Source organism: Branchiostoma floridae, chromosome 7 (assembly GCF_000003815.2).
Source record: "Branchiostoma floridae strain S238N-H82 chromosome 7, Bfl_VNyyK, whole genome shotgun sequence".
Lineage (NCBI taxonomy): Eukaryota > Metazoa > Chordata > Leptocardii > Amphioxiformes > Branchiostomatidae > Branchiostoma > Branchiostoma floridae.
The window spans coordinates 20,376,350-20,395,781 of NC_049985.1; the positions used below are offsets into that span (position 1 = coordinate 20,376,350).

A 19,432-nucleotide genomic window follows, 5' to 3' on the forward strand; every position below is an offset into this window, starting at 1 on the left:
AAAATTTTGCCGAGAAAGGGACGAGGCAGTGCTCTGAAGAATCCCCTGTGATAAGAGTTCTTTGAATACTGTTATAGTGAGAAACTATTATTACTGCATGTATGCAGGTATGGTTTTGATGCTGGTGGAAACTTTTCGGTAGCCGGGGATGTAGGGCGCTGTATCTCGTGAACGGATGGTGTGAGCACGACGATTTTTGGTACGTGGGTTGGGGGTGGTAGCCTGACACTCAGGTGTGATTTTGGGCCTCCTGGCGCTTGACCTTGACATTGAAGGTGGCATTTTTGGTGTTTTTGGGGCACTTTTGGCGCTGTGTGTCCGGAACGATACGCGCGATTGCGACGATTTTTGGTGCATGGGTGGGGGGTTGTTGCCTGTTGCCTAGGATTGACTTTGGGCCTTGTCGCGTTTGAACTTGACCCGGCAGGTCGAATTTTGTGTCCGGGAGGGGTGTTTCCGGAGTTATATCTTCTGAACGGCTGGTGCTGGCGCGATGATATTTGGCACATGTGTCGGCGGTGGCTGAATAATGCTCAATTTTGATTTTGGCGCCCTTGGTGCTTGAACTTGACATTTTAGGTTACCTTTTGTGCGGGCACGGGGCGTGCGCTGTATCTCCGGAACGCAAGGTGCCATTGTGTTGCCATTTGGTACGTGAGTTGTTTGTGGTGTCCTGGTGGTCAGGTTTGATTTTGGGCCTCCTAGTGCTTGAACTTGATACTGTATAGGTTGACCCTGTTTTAGTGTGGTTGGGGCATCCTCCCAATATCTGCTTGGTTTTAAAAACAGATTATGGTTGGGTGTAGAACCATCATCTGGCCTGGGCCACCTTCAATGTATCAGGTTACTTAGTGGCACTGACAGTTTGCCAGATGACGGGAGTGTGCCAGATTATATATCTGTTGGTCAGGTATAATTGGAGTTTGCTTATTACTCTTTGTGGTGTTTCTAGAGCTGTATAGTACTGAGTTTTAAGTTCCGGTACAAGTTCCTTTACCCTGTTGGCAATCATGGTTGAACTTGAACTTAAACAGAAGAAGATGCAATTTTCTAATGTGGAGGAGAACTGTATAGAGTGTGGGCATAAGAGAAAGGTATGTGTATGATTTGTCCTGTGTTTCTTTTTGTTTCTTTGGTAATGCCATTTCCATACTGTGTACAGGTAATTTGTTGTTTTGGGCTAGTCATATTCGCTTGGTTTTTGGGCCTGCTTAATCTATGGTACAGGCAGGGTTAAGTGGTGGAGGCTTAGCTTTGTTCTGTTTTAAATTCAGTATCGTTTGTTGCATTTTGTCGCGGCAAATATATGATGAAATTCCCCTTCTAAGCAACTGCTCATTGGTTTGTGGGGATGTTTGCTGGGTGTTTGCTCTGACTACAACAGCTTCTGAACTTTTCAAAGCTTCCATTGCCAGCAGCTTGCCATCTATAAATGGGATTGACAAGGACATTTTTCATAGTAAATTATGCTGTTAAATTTGGCTTAGATACTACAGGAGATTTAGGTTTGGGTTGGATGGATTGAATGAAAATATCATACCACCCTGGGGACAAACTGTTGCTGCTGCATGGGGGCTACCACTATTCATGTTGTCTAATGTCTATGGAACTACAGATAAAAGTATCATTGGTCAAATTATGCGAGTAACATTCCGATGTCAAGTGAATAACACCCCAGAAATAAATCTTTAATGAATATCATTGGAAGAACACAAACCAAGGAGACTTAGCAGCTGCATTAGGTCAGTACATTGAAATAGGAAGATATTAGTATATCATGTGACAGAGTAACTACATGTGCATGGGCCATCTGAGACAAAAAAAGGTAGTGTCTCAACAACTTCAAAGTACTGTGGTTGGTTACATACTTAAGAAATCCAAAATAAGTAATGTTCATCCATGTCCAAACTTACAAATTCAGAAAATGGAATTTCAGAGTCAGACTTTTGCATGGTGCACAACCAACACAGTAAAAAGCTCATTTTTCCAACCACGTACCACAGACAAAAAGGCAAAAATACACAATAGGTCTACAGAAACCCAATACATTTCATGCAGGCCTGAGGTCTACGAACTCTTGTTCACTTGTGTTTTTTAGTGCTTTAATTGGAAATGTTTCCAGCACAAGAAAGAAAATACTGTGACAAATTGAAAACATATAGCTGACGTATTCCGTACCATAGACGGTGTTGATTTATACGTTCGCAATACTTTAGCACTGTGTTTTTAAGCCACCTCAGCCGCAAAAAAGGTCTTTCTCATTTCAATATCTTGTTTGAACCGAACAATATAGTATCGACTTTCGAGGTATGACATCTTACAGTAATAAGGTGCCATATATGTACCAGGTAACACACTAACTATGTCACTCCCAGATGCAGTATATTACCAGGTAGCGCACCTAATATGTTGTAACCAGCTGCACTTCAGATCCCTCCGAGAAGTACTCGTAATGTTCGGGGGGGGGGGGCGAAAACGCTAAAGGGGAGCGAAAACGCTAGTGATCGCTGGGGGGGGGGGCAGAACGCTGTGACACTGGGTCAAAACAGTCGCTGTGAGAGCGCCGAGGACGGCGATCCAACGATGAGCGCAGAGAGAGTGGTTTATAATAATACCGCTAGGACGGCGCTCTCACCGCGATCTCTCTGCGCTCTCAACTGCGGTTCGTGAAGAAGTATATTTGACACAGACAGAACCCGGAGAAATGTTCAAAATGTACCGATGATTTACAAAGAAACAAAATAGATGGAATAACTAAGATTTCAGAAACAAAGGCTTATCATTTCTTAACTTATTCTTGAATTTCGGCATGATGACATTATGATTTCTTGTTCTTCATCTGTACATTTAGATTATTGAAGTCCTAATTTCAATAGATTGAAGTGTTTCAGTGTTCTATGATTTACACAAATAACGTGGCATGATAAATAAATTCATGCAGAACAAGCTACATGACAGATTTAAGACAAAAGCAGCAAGACAAACTTGTATGTAAACTGAGACTCGCGCTGAGTGACTGTACAGTGACCAAAATTATTCACAGCCTTGATTTTATACTCTAAACAATATGTAAGACGTAAAAGTATGACTTCAAAGACAACAAAACACACAAAACGTTAAAGGATTCGTTCTTAACCTCTGAAATTCGTTCAGTAATCTTTTGAAACTTTGGTTGCGCATAAAAAGATGCTGGCATTTGAGTTTTTTTGTGACGCTGAGAGCGCACTGGGGTCGCTGGAGAGATTCCACGTACGTGCACTAGAGCAGCTTTTTCTTAGCCTCTACCAGGCTCCCCGGATCGGTGGTCTAATCGTAGAAATTGGACAAATAAAGTCTATAGTACGCTAGGGAAGAAACCTTACAGTCGCCTGCGTAGCACCCGACCAATGATAACTTACCAAGTTACGTCGACGAAGGTTAGACATCCAGGTAATAAGATATGCCAAAATCATATCCAGTTGCTTGAGCTTATTGGCGTTACTCACCAAGTTGGTCTACAGAAACACGTCAAGTCCCGCAGAGCAGTCGAAAATTCAGACCGGTAGTCTATTTTTTATTATTTTTTATTCTCATTGACAAATAAGATAGACGTAGTGGTGGCGCACTCAAGTTATCAACTTATATTAACGCCACCACTATACATATATATACAATAACATAAACATAACTAAACTAAACGAAATACAAAATAAAGGAATTCGAATATATAAACAATACTGGTAACAAATAGAAACAAGAGTTCGTAGACCTCATACTTCCATGAAATATTTAGAGATTTTTAAAGAAAAAATATTCAATAAAAATAAAACAACAAAACATAAAAATGTTGTAAGAAGAAATGAAGGGACAAAACATGGTATCATAGCCAACAAAGCATTCGTTTCTGTATTCAAGAAGTGCACTTTTGTAGTAAAAGTGACACTAGTGTGGTACTACTTAATATTATCAAGTTGGCAACTTCACTCATGGCCACTTTTACAGCTATACAACTACACTCGTGGCTACCTTCTGAGTGTGACTTCTACAAGCTTTTAAGGACAATCAATAGGCTACAACACAACGTATTTGCACATTTTGGTACTTCCTCGTCATGTTGAATATCCCTAAACAAGAAAAAACATTAGGCAAAAATTAGTGAGCGCGCAGATTTCATCCATCAAATTTACTTGCTGTGGCCTAATGTTATCCTGCCCTTGATCACATATATAACACGTATTGAAGTCTTGTTATGAAAATCTCTGGAATTATGGGGATTCTTCATTAATTATGCAAATCTATCTTTGATTCTCTCAATCTTCCTTTCTCTCTTAATCACAATTTATACAACTAATTAAATGCAACTAATGTTGATGAATTAAACATTAATACATCGATTACCAGTAAATCATCTTCACAACTGAAGACAGGGAACTGTTTTAGAAAGGCCCGCAGTAATGATGTTCAACTTTACTTAACTTAAACATGTGAATGAAAATCGGGAACGGGTTTTCTGCGCGTGCGAGTGAAAAATGTGCGCGTTAAAAAGAAAGTTCCTGAAAACTTTGCCGCAAGGAATCTTATGGCAGAAAAATTTGAACCTATGATATAATTTCCCATCTGTTACCTGAATTTTTGTTTGGAAAAAACCTTGATTTTTAGATCCCTTGGGAATAGGTTAATTTGCATATTTTGAACATTTCAAAATCACGTAAATTTGACAGAAATAAATGGAAAAATTACTCATAGACACTATGCGGATGTTTGTTGCCATTGTTTAGAATTGATTTTAAAGTTTTGTAATTATATGTCTAGGACATTTGATACTTCAGAAATATTTATAACACTGTTTCAACTTTATAAATATTTCCCTGGTCCTGTAAAACTTTGGAAATATTCATGGTGTGGAATTGGATACTTCTAATGTTTTCTAAATAATGATAACAGCATTCTACCATTATTTACCATTTTCTACCATTTTTTGTAAATGGTTCGGTGGGCTGGGAAGATAGCAATTCACACATCCTTGCAAAGTATGGTTGGGTGCCATGCAACAATGGCCCACCACAAAGGATCCACCAGTGCCCAGCAGTGAAATCTAAAAATACACAGATGCAACAATAGGGCTTACCTTTATGGGGGCAATAAACTAATTTTACCATTTGGCCAGGTTTACCATTTTTTGCAAATATTTGTAAATGTGAAATAATCACAGAGAGGTTTCACAATTATTCTAAATAAAGATATTTTTGTACAGTTACTTTCAAAATGTTTCTAAAATATTCAAAGAAATTCAAATAAATGAGTATTTTCTTAGTCAAATAATTTAATTATTGTGGCTCAGATATTCTTTTATTCAAAATAATTCAGACTAATTATAAATATCGCCTAAAAACCCTCATGGTGTCTTGGAATGGACTCTATGAGGTTTTATATTGTAAACTAGAGTTCGGCGACCTCATACCTCCATGAAAATTTAGAGCTTTCGAAAATTTCATGCAATTGACTAACACATTAACATAATTTATGCATGGTGTTGTTCATCATTGACTAACGTACACGTGTCACAATTATAAAATTCCCATCATTAATCATAAAGTGGTTTTGCAATTTTTACATAAATTATGCAAATAAGTTCCTCATTACCATATTTGGTATCTGCTTATATTTCACCTATCTTAACTAACATGTGTTACATGTATTGAGGTCCAGTTATTGAAAACAATGGAACTATACAATTTCCTCGTTAATTATGCAAATTAAGTTCTCATTTGCATAACATGCATATTATTATGAACATCTTTGCCCAAGCTACCTGCATGCCTAAAATGCAGGCAATCTGTCGTTCCCTTCTGCAGTTATCCTCTTTGGAGTGTCTTGACAAAAACTCCCCTGCAGTTCCACAATTAAATGTTAGGGGGCTGAAACTTGTCCCACTTTTGTATGGCACTAAAAGCTATCTACCATCTAAATGTCAAGACCATAGCATGTCCGGAACAAGAGATAAATTGAAAAAACTGCTATGTTAGAATATTCTCATTAATTATGCAAATGTACTCCTATTTTGTATAATTAGTATCTTATTATGTACAACATTGTCTAAAGTACCTACATACCAAAAATCATGAAAATCCGTTGTTCCCTTCTTGAGTTATCCTCTTCAGAAGTTTTTGACAAAAATGCCCCTGCTATCCCAAAACTAGACGCTAGGGGGCCCAAACTTATGTCATTTCTTCCTGAGCACACGAGCTATCTAACACTCAAAAATCGTGACCATAGCTTGTTCAGAACACCAAGATAGCAAAACCGGAAGTTGCGCTGCAGTACCAAGGGGAGCCGCTAGGGGGCCCAAAATCTAATCATTTCCAGCTTTCATTACACACTACCAACACACCAAGTATGAAACCAATCCACCCAGCCATTCTTGAGTTATCTTGTTTACACACACACACACAAACACACAGACAGACAGACAGACACACAAACGCAGGGTAAAATATAACCTCCATGACATTTCATGGAGGTAATGACATTTCATGGAGGTAAATATAACAATTTGAGGCTTTTCTCCATTCTAGAAGCTTCATTTCATCTTTTTTGAAGCAGATTGTTTCACGCGCAAATTTCAAACTTTTTTTGCGCGTGAAAAGTTAACATTTAAAGATCACTTGAAAATCACTCAGATCGAGATTTTGTACTCTAGAATGCAACAATATGATGATTAATTCCATTTTGTGCCATCTTGTTTGAGCTTTTAAGTTTAAAACTGCAAAAACTTTTTGAATCCCTTGGGAATCAGCTAATTTGCATATTGTCACGCGCAGATTTTTCACGCGCAAGTTTTCACGTGCAAATTCTTCAGGCGCACAAAACCCCAACCCATGAAAATCCAACCCTTTACCATTGAGGAATAAAACACGCTCTACATCTGCTTGAAGTTTCAAGGCCAAATGCTGGCCAGATGGACTGGTATAAAGCTACAGGTCATTACAGGTTCGCAATGAGCGAAACCTGTTCTGTTTTTGCTGTCGTCTGTCGTCTACGTTGAATTTTGACCCCGTGGTCATCGGTGGCCAATGACCTGCCATGTTTCCAGTGACATCACAACCTGCACACTTACTTATTCAGTGACATCACAACCTGCACACTTACTTATTCATTACCTTCCTTCCTTCATCCATTCCTTCAAGTATTAAACTAAGGAATCACCTGCCAAAGTCAGATAGAGGACCGCGTAGATACATTGGTGAGCACTTGAAACAGGCTTTCTGGAATATCAGTCTGAACTCATGTCTTAGAATCTCCAGGATACTGTTTCAATGGACAGTCAAAATTCTGGATTCGGAACTAGATTCCTTTGCAAGAGGAGTGAAGGAGACAGTGTACAATTGAGATCAGTGTCGACCTTAAACAGAGGTGAGAAGACAAGGGTTATCTGGCACTCATGTCGTTCTAACGCCACGTCCCAGAAGCTGACAGGTAGACGGGTCCATGCTGTGGTCAGCAGCAAATTTATTCCCGATTCATTGGAAATGTGGGTTAGATAAAGTTTAGTTTTCACTTATAGGATTTATAGCATTAACTTGATTAAGTATGTTGTTGACAACTTTGTCCCTGATCACTGTATATTCAGTACCTTTGTGGTGGTTACATTTCATGGTAGGAGGAAAAAGGTGTAGCACTTCACAAATGTTAAAAATACATATTCACCTGCCAGGCTGATCATCCTACACATGTGCACGCATTCTGCTCACACGCACACCACAGACACTAGTAAGTCTTGAATGGGTTTAAGATGTGCTCCTAAGGCCACACTGACTTAATCTTATTGATGACATCTGAGCGCACATTGATTTTTGGCTGTCCTGAAAACAATGTGACCCAATAGCATCCCTGGTCAATCATGGTCAATCATAATTCTATGTTTGCCAGAAAGATCTCGTCTCTAGAGTAAAGCGTGGGGGCCCTTTTAAAACAAGAATGGCAGTAATGTGAAAAAAAAGCCAAAGAATGTCTCTTTCAGTCATATTAGCTGGGTGAACAAGGACAAATCAAGCCTGGGAATGAATGTACTGGATTTTCAGTCCTGCGATACAGCATAAATCTTTTTCCACCCTTGCACATTAGTTCTGGTGTCTCCAGGGGATGTCATCCACAAACTTAAGTCAGTGTGGACTAATAAAAATACTCAGTTGACATCATTGACAATAACGTATGCAAAGTCTTCTGTCTATGGCATACATGTTTTTTGCTTCGTGTGATGACAACTGTGGCATCGGCCGACAGTTATTTTATGACCTGGCCATAGGTGAGGTTTAGGGCGGTTGTACACTCTTCTCCTCATGTACACACAAATGCATCGTCCATTGCCTTATCGGAGCAGGCCTGCCAGAGGTCATGGCTCAGATGCAAATTGCTGTCTTGTTCACCTTCTGTTGTATTTCTGCATCTTTGTTTGCTGTTTTATCTACTGAGCTTGTTTACTACGTATGGCTGCTTCATGAGGGCAACAGCTCTGTTTGATACTATTGCTTCAGTGGACATGATAAGGAGCAAAATGGCCACAATGGGAAAGAAGGAGGCATATGTAGAACTAACATACCAGTGAAGGCAGTCAACTCTAACAGTACTGGTGCGAGTACTGGTGATAGAACATTTTTCATTACAAAACTGAGTTTGTTGAAAATGCAGATACTTGTCAAAAGGTGCTATCTTTTTTTTTTTTTTTACAAATCAGGGTTTCTAAGTGTTATGAAAAAGCTGATGGACAACTTTGGCATGTCCAGAAATTTTCCTTGTGTGAACCGGACCTTATATATTTTCAGAGATTTTGTGGCTGGACTGGAATTGAGACTTTTGCAGTGTACGAATTACTGACATGTTAGCTGGGTATGACCTTGTGCTTTAAGTAGCTTTTTTCCAATGATCCTACAGGGTGAAGGTTACATTGTGCAAGGTCATGACTATTACATGTAAATGGTATACAACCACAACAGATATAACAGCTTAAGTTTGTTAAAATCCAACCTTTATTATTTCCCAAGGGTAACAAGCATATTCCGAGCTAAGGTGGCTAGCTCCAATGAGTGCACACCCATTGATCTGCAGTACAACTGTCAAATAGAACTCCCATTTCTCCCTACGGCTGACCAGTTTGGATATACATTGGTTTCAAGATGATTTTCTTATAACAACCTCAAACAAAGTATGACATGTATACAAAACTTATATAAATATGGAAAGAAACTATACACAAACTGATTACTTTTTTTTGAAGCCTGTTTATTCTTTCCTTTCTAAACCCTTCTACAATAATACAACACATTTGTACATTTTTTTCAGCTTGCAAAACATATCCCTATTTAGATTCCTAATTCTACAAATTGTAAGATTACTGTGTAACATAATACGTTAATGCTAGATACACCTCCCCCCCAAAAAAAAATCACCACACAATCAAACTAAACATTATTTTTTAGTACACATCATTGGATCACAACTGGCTGAAGAGACTAAAAAGTTCAACCCCCGGTGCTAAGCATTTAATGTACAGGTATAGAAAACAGAAAGTCTTCTGCTGTCGGTGCCTCTATCAAGGAGAAGCCATGTCTGCTGTTATAGTGGGACATGGCTGAAGAGGTATGACACTGACTCTCCATTGTGCGTGCGACGGATAGCCTCTGCCAGGATCATAGAGATGTCAATCACCTGTCAATCAATCATACGTAACATAGTTAGGGCTGTGGATTGACAATATTTTTAGGTACAAGTAGTTGTCCAGACCTGGAACTGAACACAGAAGGTTTGGTACAGTACAAGCTGAAAATATGGTTATCACCTAAACCATATTACATCATATACAACTTAAAAATAAAGACTGAGACACTGCAGTGAATCCCAGAAATAACACGGGCTGAAACATGGTGCTATAAATTATTAATGGCCACAAGAGTCAAGAAAGTACGTTTCACCCAGAAATATAAAAATCAATTTCAAGGCCTTGTACTTACCGCAATCTTGGAACAAGCCTTCATCTTCTCCTCCTGTGGGATGGTGTTGGTGACCACTACGGCCTCAAATGCAGCATTGTTTATCCGTGAGATGGCCGGGCCAGAGAAGATCCCATGAGTCAGGATGGAGTACACCTTCAGGGCACCTGCAGACAGCAGTCTGGAAATGTACAGGTTGAAATCATAATACCTTCAACATGATGGTTACGTTTTGGGGAGTATTTTTGCATGTGTTTATCTTCGTGTGATTGTGATAAGGACACGGCAAGTAAATTTTATGGATGACATCAGGGCGCGCATTAATTTTTGACTGATTTCAGAAAAAAAAAGTTTTTCTTTGCAGATGGTCAACATGACAGTACCACAATGGGCAAATATATTGTGTTGTAGGCTAATGTAATTGTAGAAGTCACACAAGCGAGGTAGACATGACTGAGGTTATAGAAGTCAAGCTAGTTGGATAGTTGTATAAGTGGCACCAATATGGAAACCAAGAGTGTAGTTGCCATGTTGGTAATACCCCCCTCACATTAGGCGCGATTCGATCGGACGACGAGTCTGCGAGCTCTTATTTACGAGGAGGCATGACCCTGCTGCCGACGAAGAAATGGCAGAGGTCCACCCTTCCCGTCAGGGTCATGCCTCCTCGTAATTTAGAGCTCGCAGACTCGTCGTCCGATCGAATCGCGCCTAATGTGAGGGGGGTATAAGTGACACCAGTCTACCAATACTAGTGTCACCTTTACTACACTAGTTCAGGTCTTGAACACAGGAATGAATGCCTTGCGGGCTGCGATACTGTGTTTCTTCGCTTCAATTCTTCTTTTGTATTGTTTATTGCATATTTTTGGAAAATTTAGCAATCTTGTTTTTTTAACCCATCTTGTTTTTCCCCGCCTTATTTCACTATATTTTCAGTCTGTGGAGGATGTCATCCATAAAATTTACTTGCTGTGGCCTAACTTAAGGAGTCAAAAACACCTGGGTGGACTGTCTTGATATTTGGTAAAGCAGGTTGAACTTGACACGTAATGCTAGAGGCAAAAAAAGCAAAAAGCTAAATGGTTTCTATTGTACAAGTTTGACTGTACTTGACACAACTAATTTGTACATGTTGCTGTTCTACAAAGTACATACTTCTCAGCAGCGTGACAAACAGTTCCGCACGTGTCCGCCATGTCGTCCACCAGAATAGCTACGCGATCCTTCACATCCCCAACAAGTACCATGGACGCCACCTCATTGGCCTTTTTCCGTTCCTTGTGAATCAGGGCGAATTCCACATTCAGACGGTCGGCAATGGAAGTTACACTGCAAGCAAGGCACACAGAACAAGAGTTCAAGTTATGCTGACCACAAACGTCCGGAAACAAAAAAAAGACACGCACACATTTTTCATGGAGGTAATGAACATTGCATGGAACTTGAAGAATACATGAATCCTAAGTGGTTTACAGAGATATACCAATGTAACACCAGTAACCCTGAGGTATATACACTTCAGATATTTAGGTAGTCAAGACAATCTTGACAAGAACAATGTTTTTTGATGGCGGTATTTGGCACCCGGTGGAATTATGAGAGTGGATGACATGTCTGTATCTTTGTGCCAAATGTCAAACTTTTTGACTCACCAACATGGGCAAAAATAACATTAGTATACCAATTTTACCATAACAGAATAAGCAACTTTTGGTTTAACCTACAACAGGGCTGTCAACTGCTTTAAATCTTTTTTCCTCCCCACTCATTGTTTTGGGGCCCATGTTGTTCATTTTCCTGGAGAAATATGTCCTTTTAAGCTTACATTTTCAATAATCATTTTTGGGACAGAAGGGTAATATTAGAGCTGTGTACCTAAACAAATTTTAGGTACAGGTAGAGGTACACAGGTTTAGATACAGGTCCGGACCTGAACGACTTATTCAAGTTTAGTCGATCTTCAATAAGGACAGAAGCATGCTTGAACCAATAAAAACGTGTTTAATTACTAATAGACACATGATGCAAGAAAAATTTGCAAAATTGTTGTTTTTCCCTCACTGGGGCTCAGAGACTGCTATGGTTATCTCACAGTAATTTTATTATCTGTGGACTGGAAGTGGCCATCCTCTGACCTGTTGTCGTGCCTGCCTTGCACCAATGAGATACATGTCCTGTACCTAATTGATTGTACCGGTACTGTATAGGTACACTGGTACACACAGCTCTAGATAAAATCATTTTTCGTCCCAACAAGCAATCTGTCCCAGGACAGAAGGACGGGTCCTGGAGATAGCACTGACCTGGAATAACAAGACCTTTACATTTGCCTGTGTCAGTCATGTCATTTTAAGTACATATTGTAATCCAAGATTACACGGCAACTTCCAGTTTAACCAACAAGCATGCCGCCTCTTATGTCATGAGTAAAAACTCAATACAAAATGTTAACTACAGATTAAAAAAAGAAGTTTGTGCTTTACCGTTTTGCTCCCCCTGCATCAGGTGAGACAATGATACTGTTCCTCCACTCAGGAATGTGTTCCTGGATCCACTTCAGCACTGCAGGCTCAGCATACAGGTTATCAACAGGGATGTCAAAGAAGCCCTGTCACAGAAAAAACACACTTTCAGTTTTCATATGTGTGTGTGTACCTGGGTTGGACAAGTCCATAAGCACAATTGTCACAGGCGACCAAAATTGTTATCAGGTAACCACGGGATCTTCACTGGTTTCCATGGGTAGATGTGGGTGGATACTGGTTCACAAGCATAAATCACACTCCCCATGGCTTGCCTGCCTGACTGACCAGCCCTAGCTTTCCAGAAACTGGCATTTTAGCTTTCTGTTATTGGCTTTCTTAACATGCTTAATGATAATGCAAGAATCATGAACTGTGTCCACATGGCACTGCTCTGAGATGTATCATGTTTACTTCGTTTCCTCACAGAGGGATTCCAATCTACTGTGATCCTTGGTGATAAAGGCTCAAATTGGCCCTCTCATGTAACATCCATACTGTAGGAAGACTTAAGAGTACTTTTGTGTTACCATTGTGTTATTTCGGAAGTTTAGATGAAATTTCCACAGTTCAAAATCTCAACCAGCACATGTTGCCCCCCTCCCACCCTAGCGGAAGGTTCTGGCCTACCTCAGTCATTTTGTTATTAGTTGCTAACCGTTTTACCTTATTTTCTGCGCTGGAAACGTGCCACAAAGGATAAACAACCCAACAGACTCTTCACCAGGCGGTTTTCCGAGGAGGATTTACTTATCCAAGTGACCTGAAACACCGACCGACCCAAGAGAAGGAAAACTCAAAGAAACCCAGCCGGACTCTGGTGGCTGTGAGCAGAGTTGGTGTTAGAAAGGGCATTCAACCGTAAAAACCCCCGCTTCAAAACCGTGCCAAGTCGTGTTCTGTGTTTGATTTGCTGCCGGAGGCCAAGATGATAGATGGAGGGCAGCAGTTCAACCAAAACGTCTTGGCGACACGTCCAACCCCTGCTACAGGGAAGGACGGACGCTAAACTGGCCAGAGAGAGAGAGAGAGAGAGAGATGAACTGTGTCCACATGGCACTGCTCTGAGATGTATCATGTTTACTTCGTTTCCTGGCAGATTTACCCATGACATAAGATAGTGACAGAGGCCCCGCCCCGTTTATGATTTAAAAAATGGAACGGTTCTGTTCCTATGGCAAGCTGAAATGGATTAATTTGTCATCATAACGCACGAAACGGATTTTTTTGAACCTCCTCATGAGGTGGATCTGAAATGGTTTCTAGTTATCTGGAATTGCGAATTGTCATCATGAACACAAAAGCGGCGCATATCTATTGTCCGCGTTTCTGATTGGTGTGAAGGGCGAAGTCTGCCATCTCTGAGTAGCCAGTAGAGAACATTACCTGGATCTGTGAGGCATGGAGGTCCATCGTGATGATGTGGTCTGCTCCTGCCACAGACAACATGTTAGCCACCAGCTTAGCTGAGATGGGAGCTCGGCTCTGAGGACAGAAGGGAACAGTAAATCCCCAGTTTTGAGGGAAATTTTTTTAAAAGTTGTCCCGGGCATTGATTCATTTACTTAAAGATGCATTTGATTTAAAATTTTAAAAAATGCAACACAGGAAAATCTGACGAAGAAATTAAACTGCTGGTGCCTTGTCCTTCTTGTCCTGTCTTGCGTACGGGAAACACGGAATAACAGCCGTCACACGTTGGGCAGACGCAATTTTGCAGGCGTTGATCATGATGAGGAGTTCCATCAGGTTGTCGTTGATTTCACCACAGCCGCTTTGCACAATGTACACATCCTCGCCACGCACACTCTCGCCTATTTCCACACTGAAATGAGAAAGAGGTACATGGTTATGCCTTCTCCTTCTTGAGGTTAGCCATGGAATATTATAGAGGTTATTTTGTTTGGACTTCACAGCAGGGCTCTCCCCAGAAATTTTGAGGGGAGTGTTGCTGGAGGGCGCGCTGTGCACCAGTGAGCTCACGGACAAAGAACTGTGCCAGGAGGTAAGAGAAGCTCGGGGCAGTCCACCATCACCAATTTCTTCCAGCCCTCAAATAAGTAAGAGAATGCTATGCTATGTTATGCTATAGTCTTGCATCGTAATCTATTTTTCACATTTGAACATGCCGTTAAAAACCAAGACTTTTATGCTATGTTACGCTATAGACTTATATCTTAATTCATTTTTCATTTGAATGTGCTGCCCAAAACTTCTGCAGCAATGCATGACGGGTAGTATCATCGTTAATGGTGCGTACCGAAGCTCACATTCCGGTTCAGGTCTGGACTTTAGAGATTCAGGTTCAGGTCTTTGAGTTTGACAGTCGCTAAATTTTTCCACATCAACACAAGCATAATTTCAAGCGACTTGCCCCATGCATGCGAGGTCCCCTAGTGTATCCGGCGACGGCAACCACCCCTCCACCAAACGATAAAAAAGTTTCAGAAGACGACTGTCATTTTCAAAGGTGTAGCAACATCTATTTTAAAGATAACTGTCAGGAAATCACGGTAAAATTCGGCCTTTTCGGCTTGTGTTTTGACGGCCTGGACATTTCAAAATGGCGCTTGCGAGGTCAATACGGGTCATCGGGATATCCTACTGTAATGCGGGTAGAAATGATGCGTGCGGTGTTATTATACTCTACATTCAACCTTACAAAGTAATTATAAGTTTAGTTGTTACAGATGTTAAGGAAACAAGTATAAAATAAATTTATGACTTAATAACATTTTTTTAAATAAAAGATGTCTGTGTTTCTTTTTAACAAACTGCTTGCCCATGCTTTTAGTGAAGTAGCCCGACAAGCGGCAAATGTCAACAAGCATGGGTGACTTGTTTTTCTCTGGAAATTTCTCCACTTTCAGAAGCTATATGGGACTTTAAAACCCATACCACAAAACCACTGGCGTTATATTCATGGATTTTGAAAGGTTCCTGTGACGCAACCATGTGCCCACTTATGGTGGTAGGACAATCTTCTTTCGCAAACATTAAGTTACTTTCTGGCCTGTTGGCTGCAGTTAATTAAGTTACATAGGCATCTAGCGCTGCTTTAGATAATACTAGTATACAACAAGAAAGGGTTTTCAACGTTCCGGTTTTAACTGGACTTTAACTGAAACTTACAGAAGGTCCAATTCCGGTTTGACGTACTGGTATGCACCACTAGTCACCATGCTAGGACACCATGTTTCCTTTTTTCTGAGTAGCGTAACTAATGTTTTACGTAGAATTTAGATAATCTCCAAGAAGATCTTGCTGTGGCACAATATAGTATCATAAGCTGGGGAAAGAGTTTAGCCAGCAGAATTTTATTGGCCACAGCGAAGATGCAGCAAAATGCACTGAACGCACGTCAAAGAATATTAGGCCACACCAATTTACTTTCTTGGTTCAAGGATTTTTTCATAAAAAATATGGAGCGAGAGGGCGAAATAAAAATAAAAATTGTAAAATGGTTGGGGTAAAGGTAACGGCTAATCCAAAACATAAAGAAAAAAAGTTTTCAGCTTGAAAAAAGTACAAAAACACTATCATTGTACAGTAACAGCACCTGTACCCACAATTTAAGGAGCTTATGATATAAAGGCCAATTTGCTACACTAGAAAGTTGGAAAATTTGCTGAGTGGTAATTTTCATTTTTATTTTTTTTTCCCAAAAAATAGGAGCGAGCGAATCCGTGAACCAAGAAATTAAATTGGTGTGGCCTTATCAAGCAATGAAACTGCGTTAGGAAGAAGGTGCGAATTATCCCGGGCGTGCAGTACCAGGGATCCTGTCACAAGTCAGCCGCAAGTGTTGTGTACACAATCAGTAAAGATTCCAAGATACAGACAAGAAAAAAACACAAGTTGTGTTAAGGTAAAACAGTCTTTATTGTGAAATGCATATTGAAAAAACAACTAGACAATTAAGCGTTATTTATGCACGCACCGATAATTTCATATGACAATATTTGTCTTTGTGCGTACTCTCCAAGCAGAGGTTGGTGGGAAAAATCCTGACCTTTTCCTTTCATAATTTTTTTAGAACCGTGAATTGGGGAACGGGTTTTCTGCGCGTTAAAAAATTAAGTTGTGCATTGATAAATTCTTAGTCAGAAAAATGTGACCCCATTATATGATTTTGCATCTGTTACCTGAATTTTTGGATTGTAAAGCTCCTAATTTTGGGGTCCCTTTGGAATAGGTTAATTTGCATATCCAGATGATTTCAAAATCACTTGAATTTGACAAAAATACATGGAAACATTACTAATGTGAGGCTTTGTATTGTAAAATACAACTGCTTGAGGCTTTTCTCCATGCTACAAGCTTCATTTCATCTTTTCTCGAGCAGATTGTTTTACATAAGTGCTCCCACAGTTGAGAGCTTCCGCGCCGCACCCGGGACCTCAGCTCCCCCCCTACTTTGCCCCTTGCGGGATTATATGGGGGTAACCCATGATGATGATGACATGCAAATGTCAACCTTTGTTGCGCGTTAAAACTGAACATTTAAAAATCACTTTAAAACTCCTGGAATATTTACAGAAAGGGATATTGTACTCTAGAATGCAACAATATGATATTTAATTTTATTTTGTGTCATTATATTCAAGCTTTTAAGTTAAAAACGGCAAAAAAGTTTTCAAATTCCAAGGGAATCAGCTAATTTACATATTTTAACGTGCAGGTTTTAACGCGCAAGTTTTAACGCACAAAACCCCAACCCGTGAATTGTTTTCCATGCGGAAACCTTAGAGGGGCATAAAAGGAGAGTGCCATCTCTTTCTCTGGCAAAGACTTGTCGAAAATTGGCTCAAACAGAGTCACTTTCAGGGTACGTTCGCTATTTTTGTATGTCATAACTTTGACATGATTTAGAAAAATTTCCTGATGTGGTAAGAAAATCAGATTAATATCACAGGTAGGTAGATTTGTTACGAATATGATGCCAAAAACCGCAAGTTCGTACCACTTTGAGAAAATGAGAGCGGTCCAAGAGTGAGGTCAGTCCATACTATAGGTGGTAGGCCAAGGTATTGTTGTCGGATCGCCTGGGCTGCCTGGTGTTCCGAAATTCGAGTACATTGTACTCGGGATTACCCGAGTGTGTGTAGAATGTTTCGACGAGTTCCGACGGATGACACCCGAGGTGCGATTTTGCGACAAACACCGACTGATGGCATGCACTCGCCATGCGTTGCACACATAACTAAAAGACCCACCAACTTCTCACAAGGCCTAAGAGGTATTGTTATTCATAATTGTGCGTGTGAACAGGCCTTTTTTTGGTTGTTTGTTCTGCTGAACACACACACACACACAATGTATATTTGTTATAGAATTATTAGGACAGCCTTATTACCCGCAAGGGTATCGACTGGCTGTGGTTCAAGGTAAAGATTCAAGGTAAAGATTACGATGTAAAAAAACATTAACCAGCATAAATCATATTTGTGATGAAAAAATCCAACTTTCTAGACTAAGATAATACGTTGTCATAACGAAAAAACTATACTTGTGTGTTAGATTTCTGATCAACTAGGATATTAGTCATTTCTCAGTAGCAGTTGTAGGACTGAGATTCCTAGGGAACTCACCAAGCCTTCTTCAGTAACGTTAACATGTGAGATTAGGTCATGCCATGTGGTGGCGCCAAAACTGCGCACCATGTCATACACTCACCAAGTCTCCTGGTTGCTGAATTTCTTGGTCGTACACTTGCCCATCTCAATGCCAAGCCTGTCGGCGACCTTCTGAGCCAGGTCAGGATGAGAACTTCCTGTGAATAGCTTGATATTTGGCATAATTTCGTAAAATTGGGCTAAACTTACGAGAAAAAAATAGCTCACACCCTGCAGTTTGGCGCAAAAACTCGGTTTCAACACGCATGCGCAGGTCTGTCCTCAGACAGCAACAGTGATTGGTTGATATTTGGGGAAAGGTTTGGTTAAACCAATCACATAAGATTTGACAAAACGTAAACTACTAAAGTCCATTCAGAACACAGGGGTTTAGTTTTATTTAAGGCCATAAACTAACATCTTAAATATCAATGTTTTTTCCTAAAATGAGCTGATTTACCTTAGTTTGGAAAAATTCCATTTCAAATTATATACTTTAGGTTGAAAATATCCGTCTTTTAGTGAGTTATAAAAAAGTAACCCCCATAGAAATTTAGTAGACTATTTCAACGCATGCGCTCACATGAATGTCGCCATCTTAATTTGGGGTCAGTGAGGGAAGTTACGTGTTTCTTACGGATTTCTTACGAATTTCCTGGGCATGGCGAACATCGCAGTTGCCAGAATAAAAAGGGAGTTCAGGGAAGTCGTCAAAAGTGAAGAGGTGAGAAGATTTTTACTGCTGTAAGGGAGACAATGTTCCATGTTATTGGTGGATGTTGAAACGTAGGTAGCTTGCTCTAAATGATGGTCAAGGGGTATGTGTGGTTGTTGTACAGTAACTTTTGTCCAAAAGTCTTTGGAGTCTGGACCGATCTAGCGCTGGATCATGCATGTCACCTTCCTGGTGTCTTGTTGAGAATCATATGATGGCACATCTATGATCTAATTCATTGGTTTAGTGATGATCTAAAGTCTGAAAATCTCAATAAACAATCCTCAAGGTATCAAGCCTTGGGTACTGAAGTGTGTAAGTTCTAACTCTATACCAAGTGCCCCTCCCACCAAGCATGCTTTTTGCACCTAGTGTAAAGGGGAACGGCCATTAGGTCTCATACCAAAATTAGACCCTACCATTTGAATCAATGTTAAAATCTACCTACCTACCTAGTCCCTTGACCTCCATGTCGTTGGGGGGACAAGGTAGCCATGAAATGGCTGCAAATCCAATTTAAAAAAGCATTATATCAGGAGATGTATTTGTTGATTTATTTTTTTTAAGATGTTTTGATTTCTATTGTAATGTAAGCACACACATTTTTATGTT

At 40.1% G+C, this 19,432-nt stretch overlaps 2 protein-coding genes across 2 annotated transcripts in view; one reads left to right on the top strand and one right to left on the bottom strand.

The window, feature by feature from the left end:
* Positions 1-8,982: 8,982 nt before the first annotated feature.
* On the bottom strand, positions 8,983-18,384 carry LOC118418997 (ribose-phosphate pyrophosphokinase 2). Its single transcript, XM_035825199.1, has 7 exons — positions 18,167-18,384; positions 14,132-14,315; positions 13,877-13,975; positions 12,452-12,576; positions 11,124-11,297; positions 9,987-10,146; positions 8,983-9,684 (listed from the first exon to the last, which is right to left on the bottom strand). The coding sequence occupies exons 1-7, from the start codon at positions 18,286-18,288 to the stop codon at positions 9,592-9,594; spliced, it is 957 nt and encodes a 318-aa protein (XP_035681092.1). The 5' UTR covers positions 18,289-18,384; the 3' UTR covers positions 8,983-9,591.
* A 261-nt stretch (positions 18,385-18,645) lies between these two features.
* Positions 18,646-19,432, top strand: part of LOC118418998 (ubiquitin-conjugating enzyme E2 K-like) — a 12,789-nt gene continuing 12,002 nt past the window's right edge. The window contains exon 1 of the mRNA XM_035825200.1: positions 18,646-18,829. Within this exon, the coding sequence (XP_035681093.1) occupies positions 18,767-18,829 (63 nt within the window). The 5' untranslated portion in view covers positions 18,646-18,766. The remainder of the gene's footprint in view (positions 18,830-19,432) is intronic.

Bases quoted from the DNA above. Each gene is read 5' to 3' on its own strand.
- LOC118418997 (XM_035825199.1), bottom strand. From the start codon at position 18,288: ATGCCAAATATCAAGCTATTCACAGGAAGTTCTCATCCTGACCTGGCT. The intron at 14,316-18,166 runs GTGAGTGTATGA...TTCTCATTTCAG, and splicing joins TTCAGCAACCAGGAGACTTG to TGTGGAAATAGGCGAGAGTG. The intron at 9,685-9,986 runs GTAAGTACAAGG...ATTGATTGACAG, and splicing joins AGGCTTGTTCCAAGATTGCG to GTGATTGACATCTCTATGAT.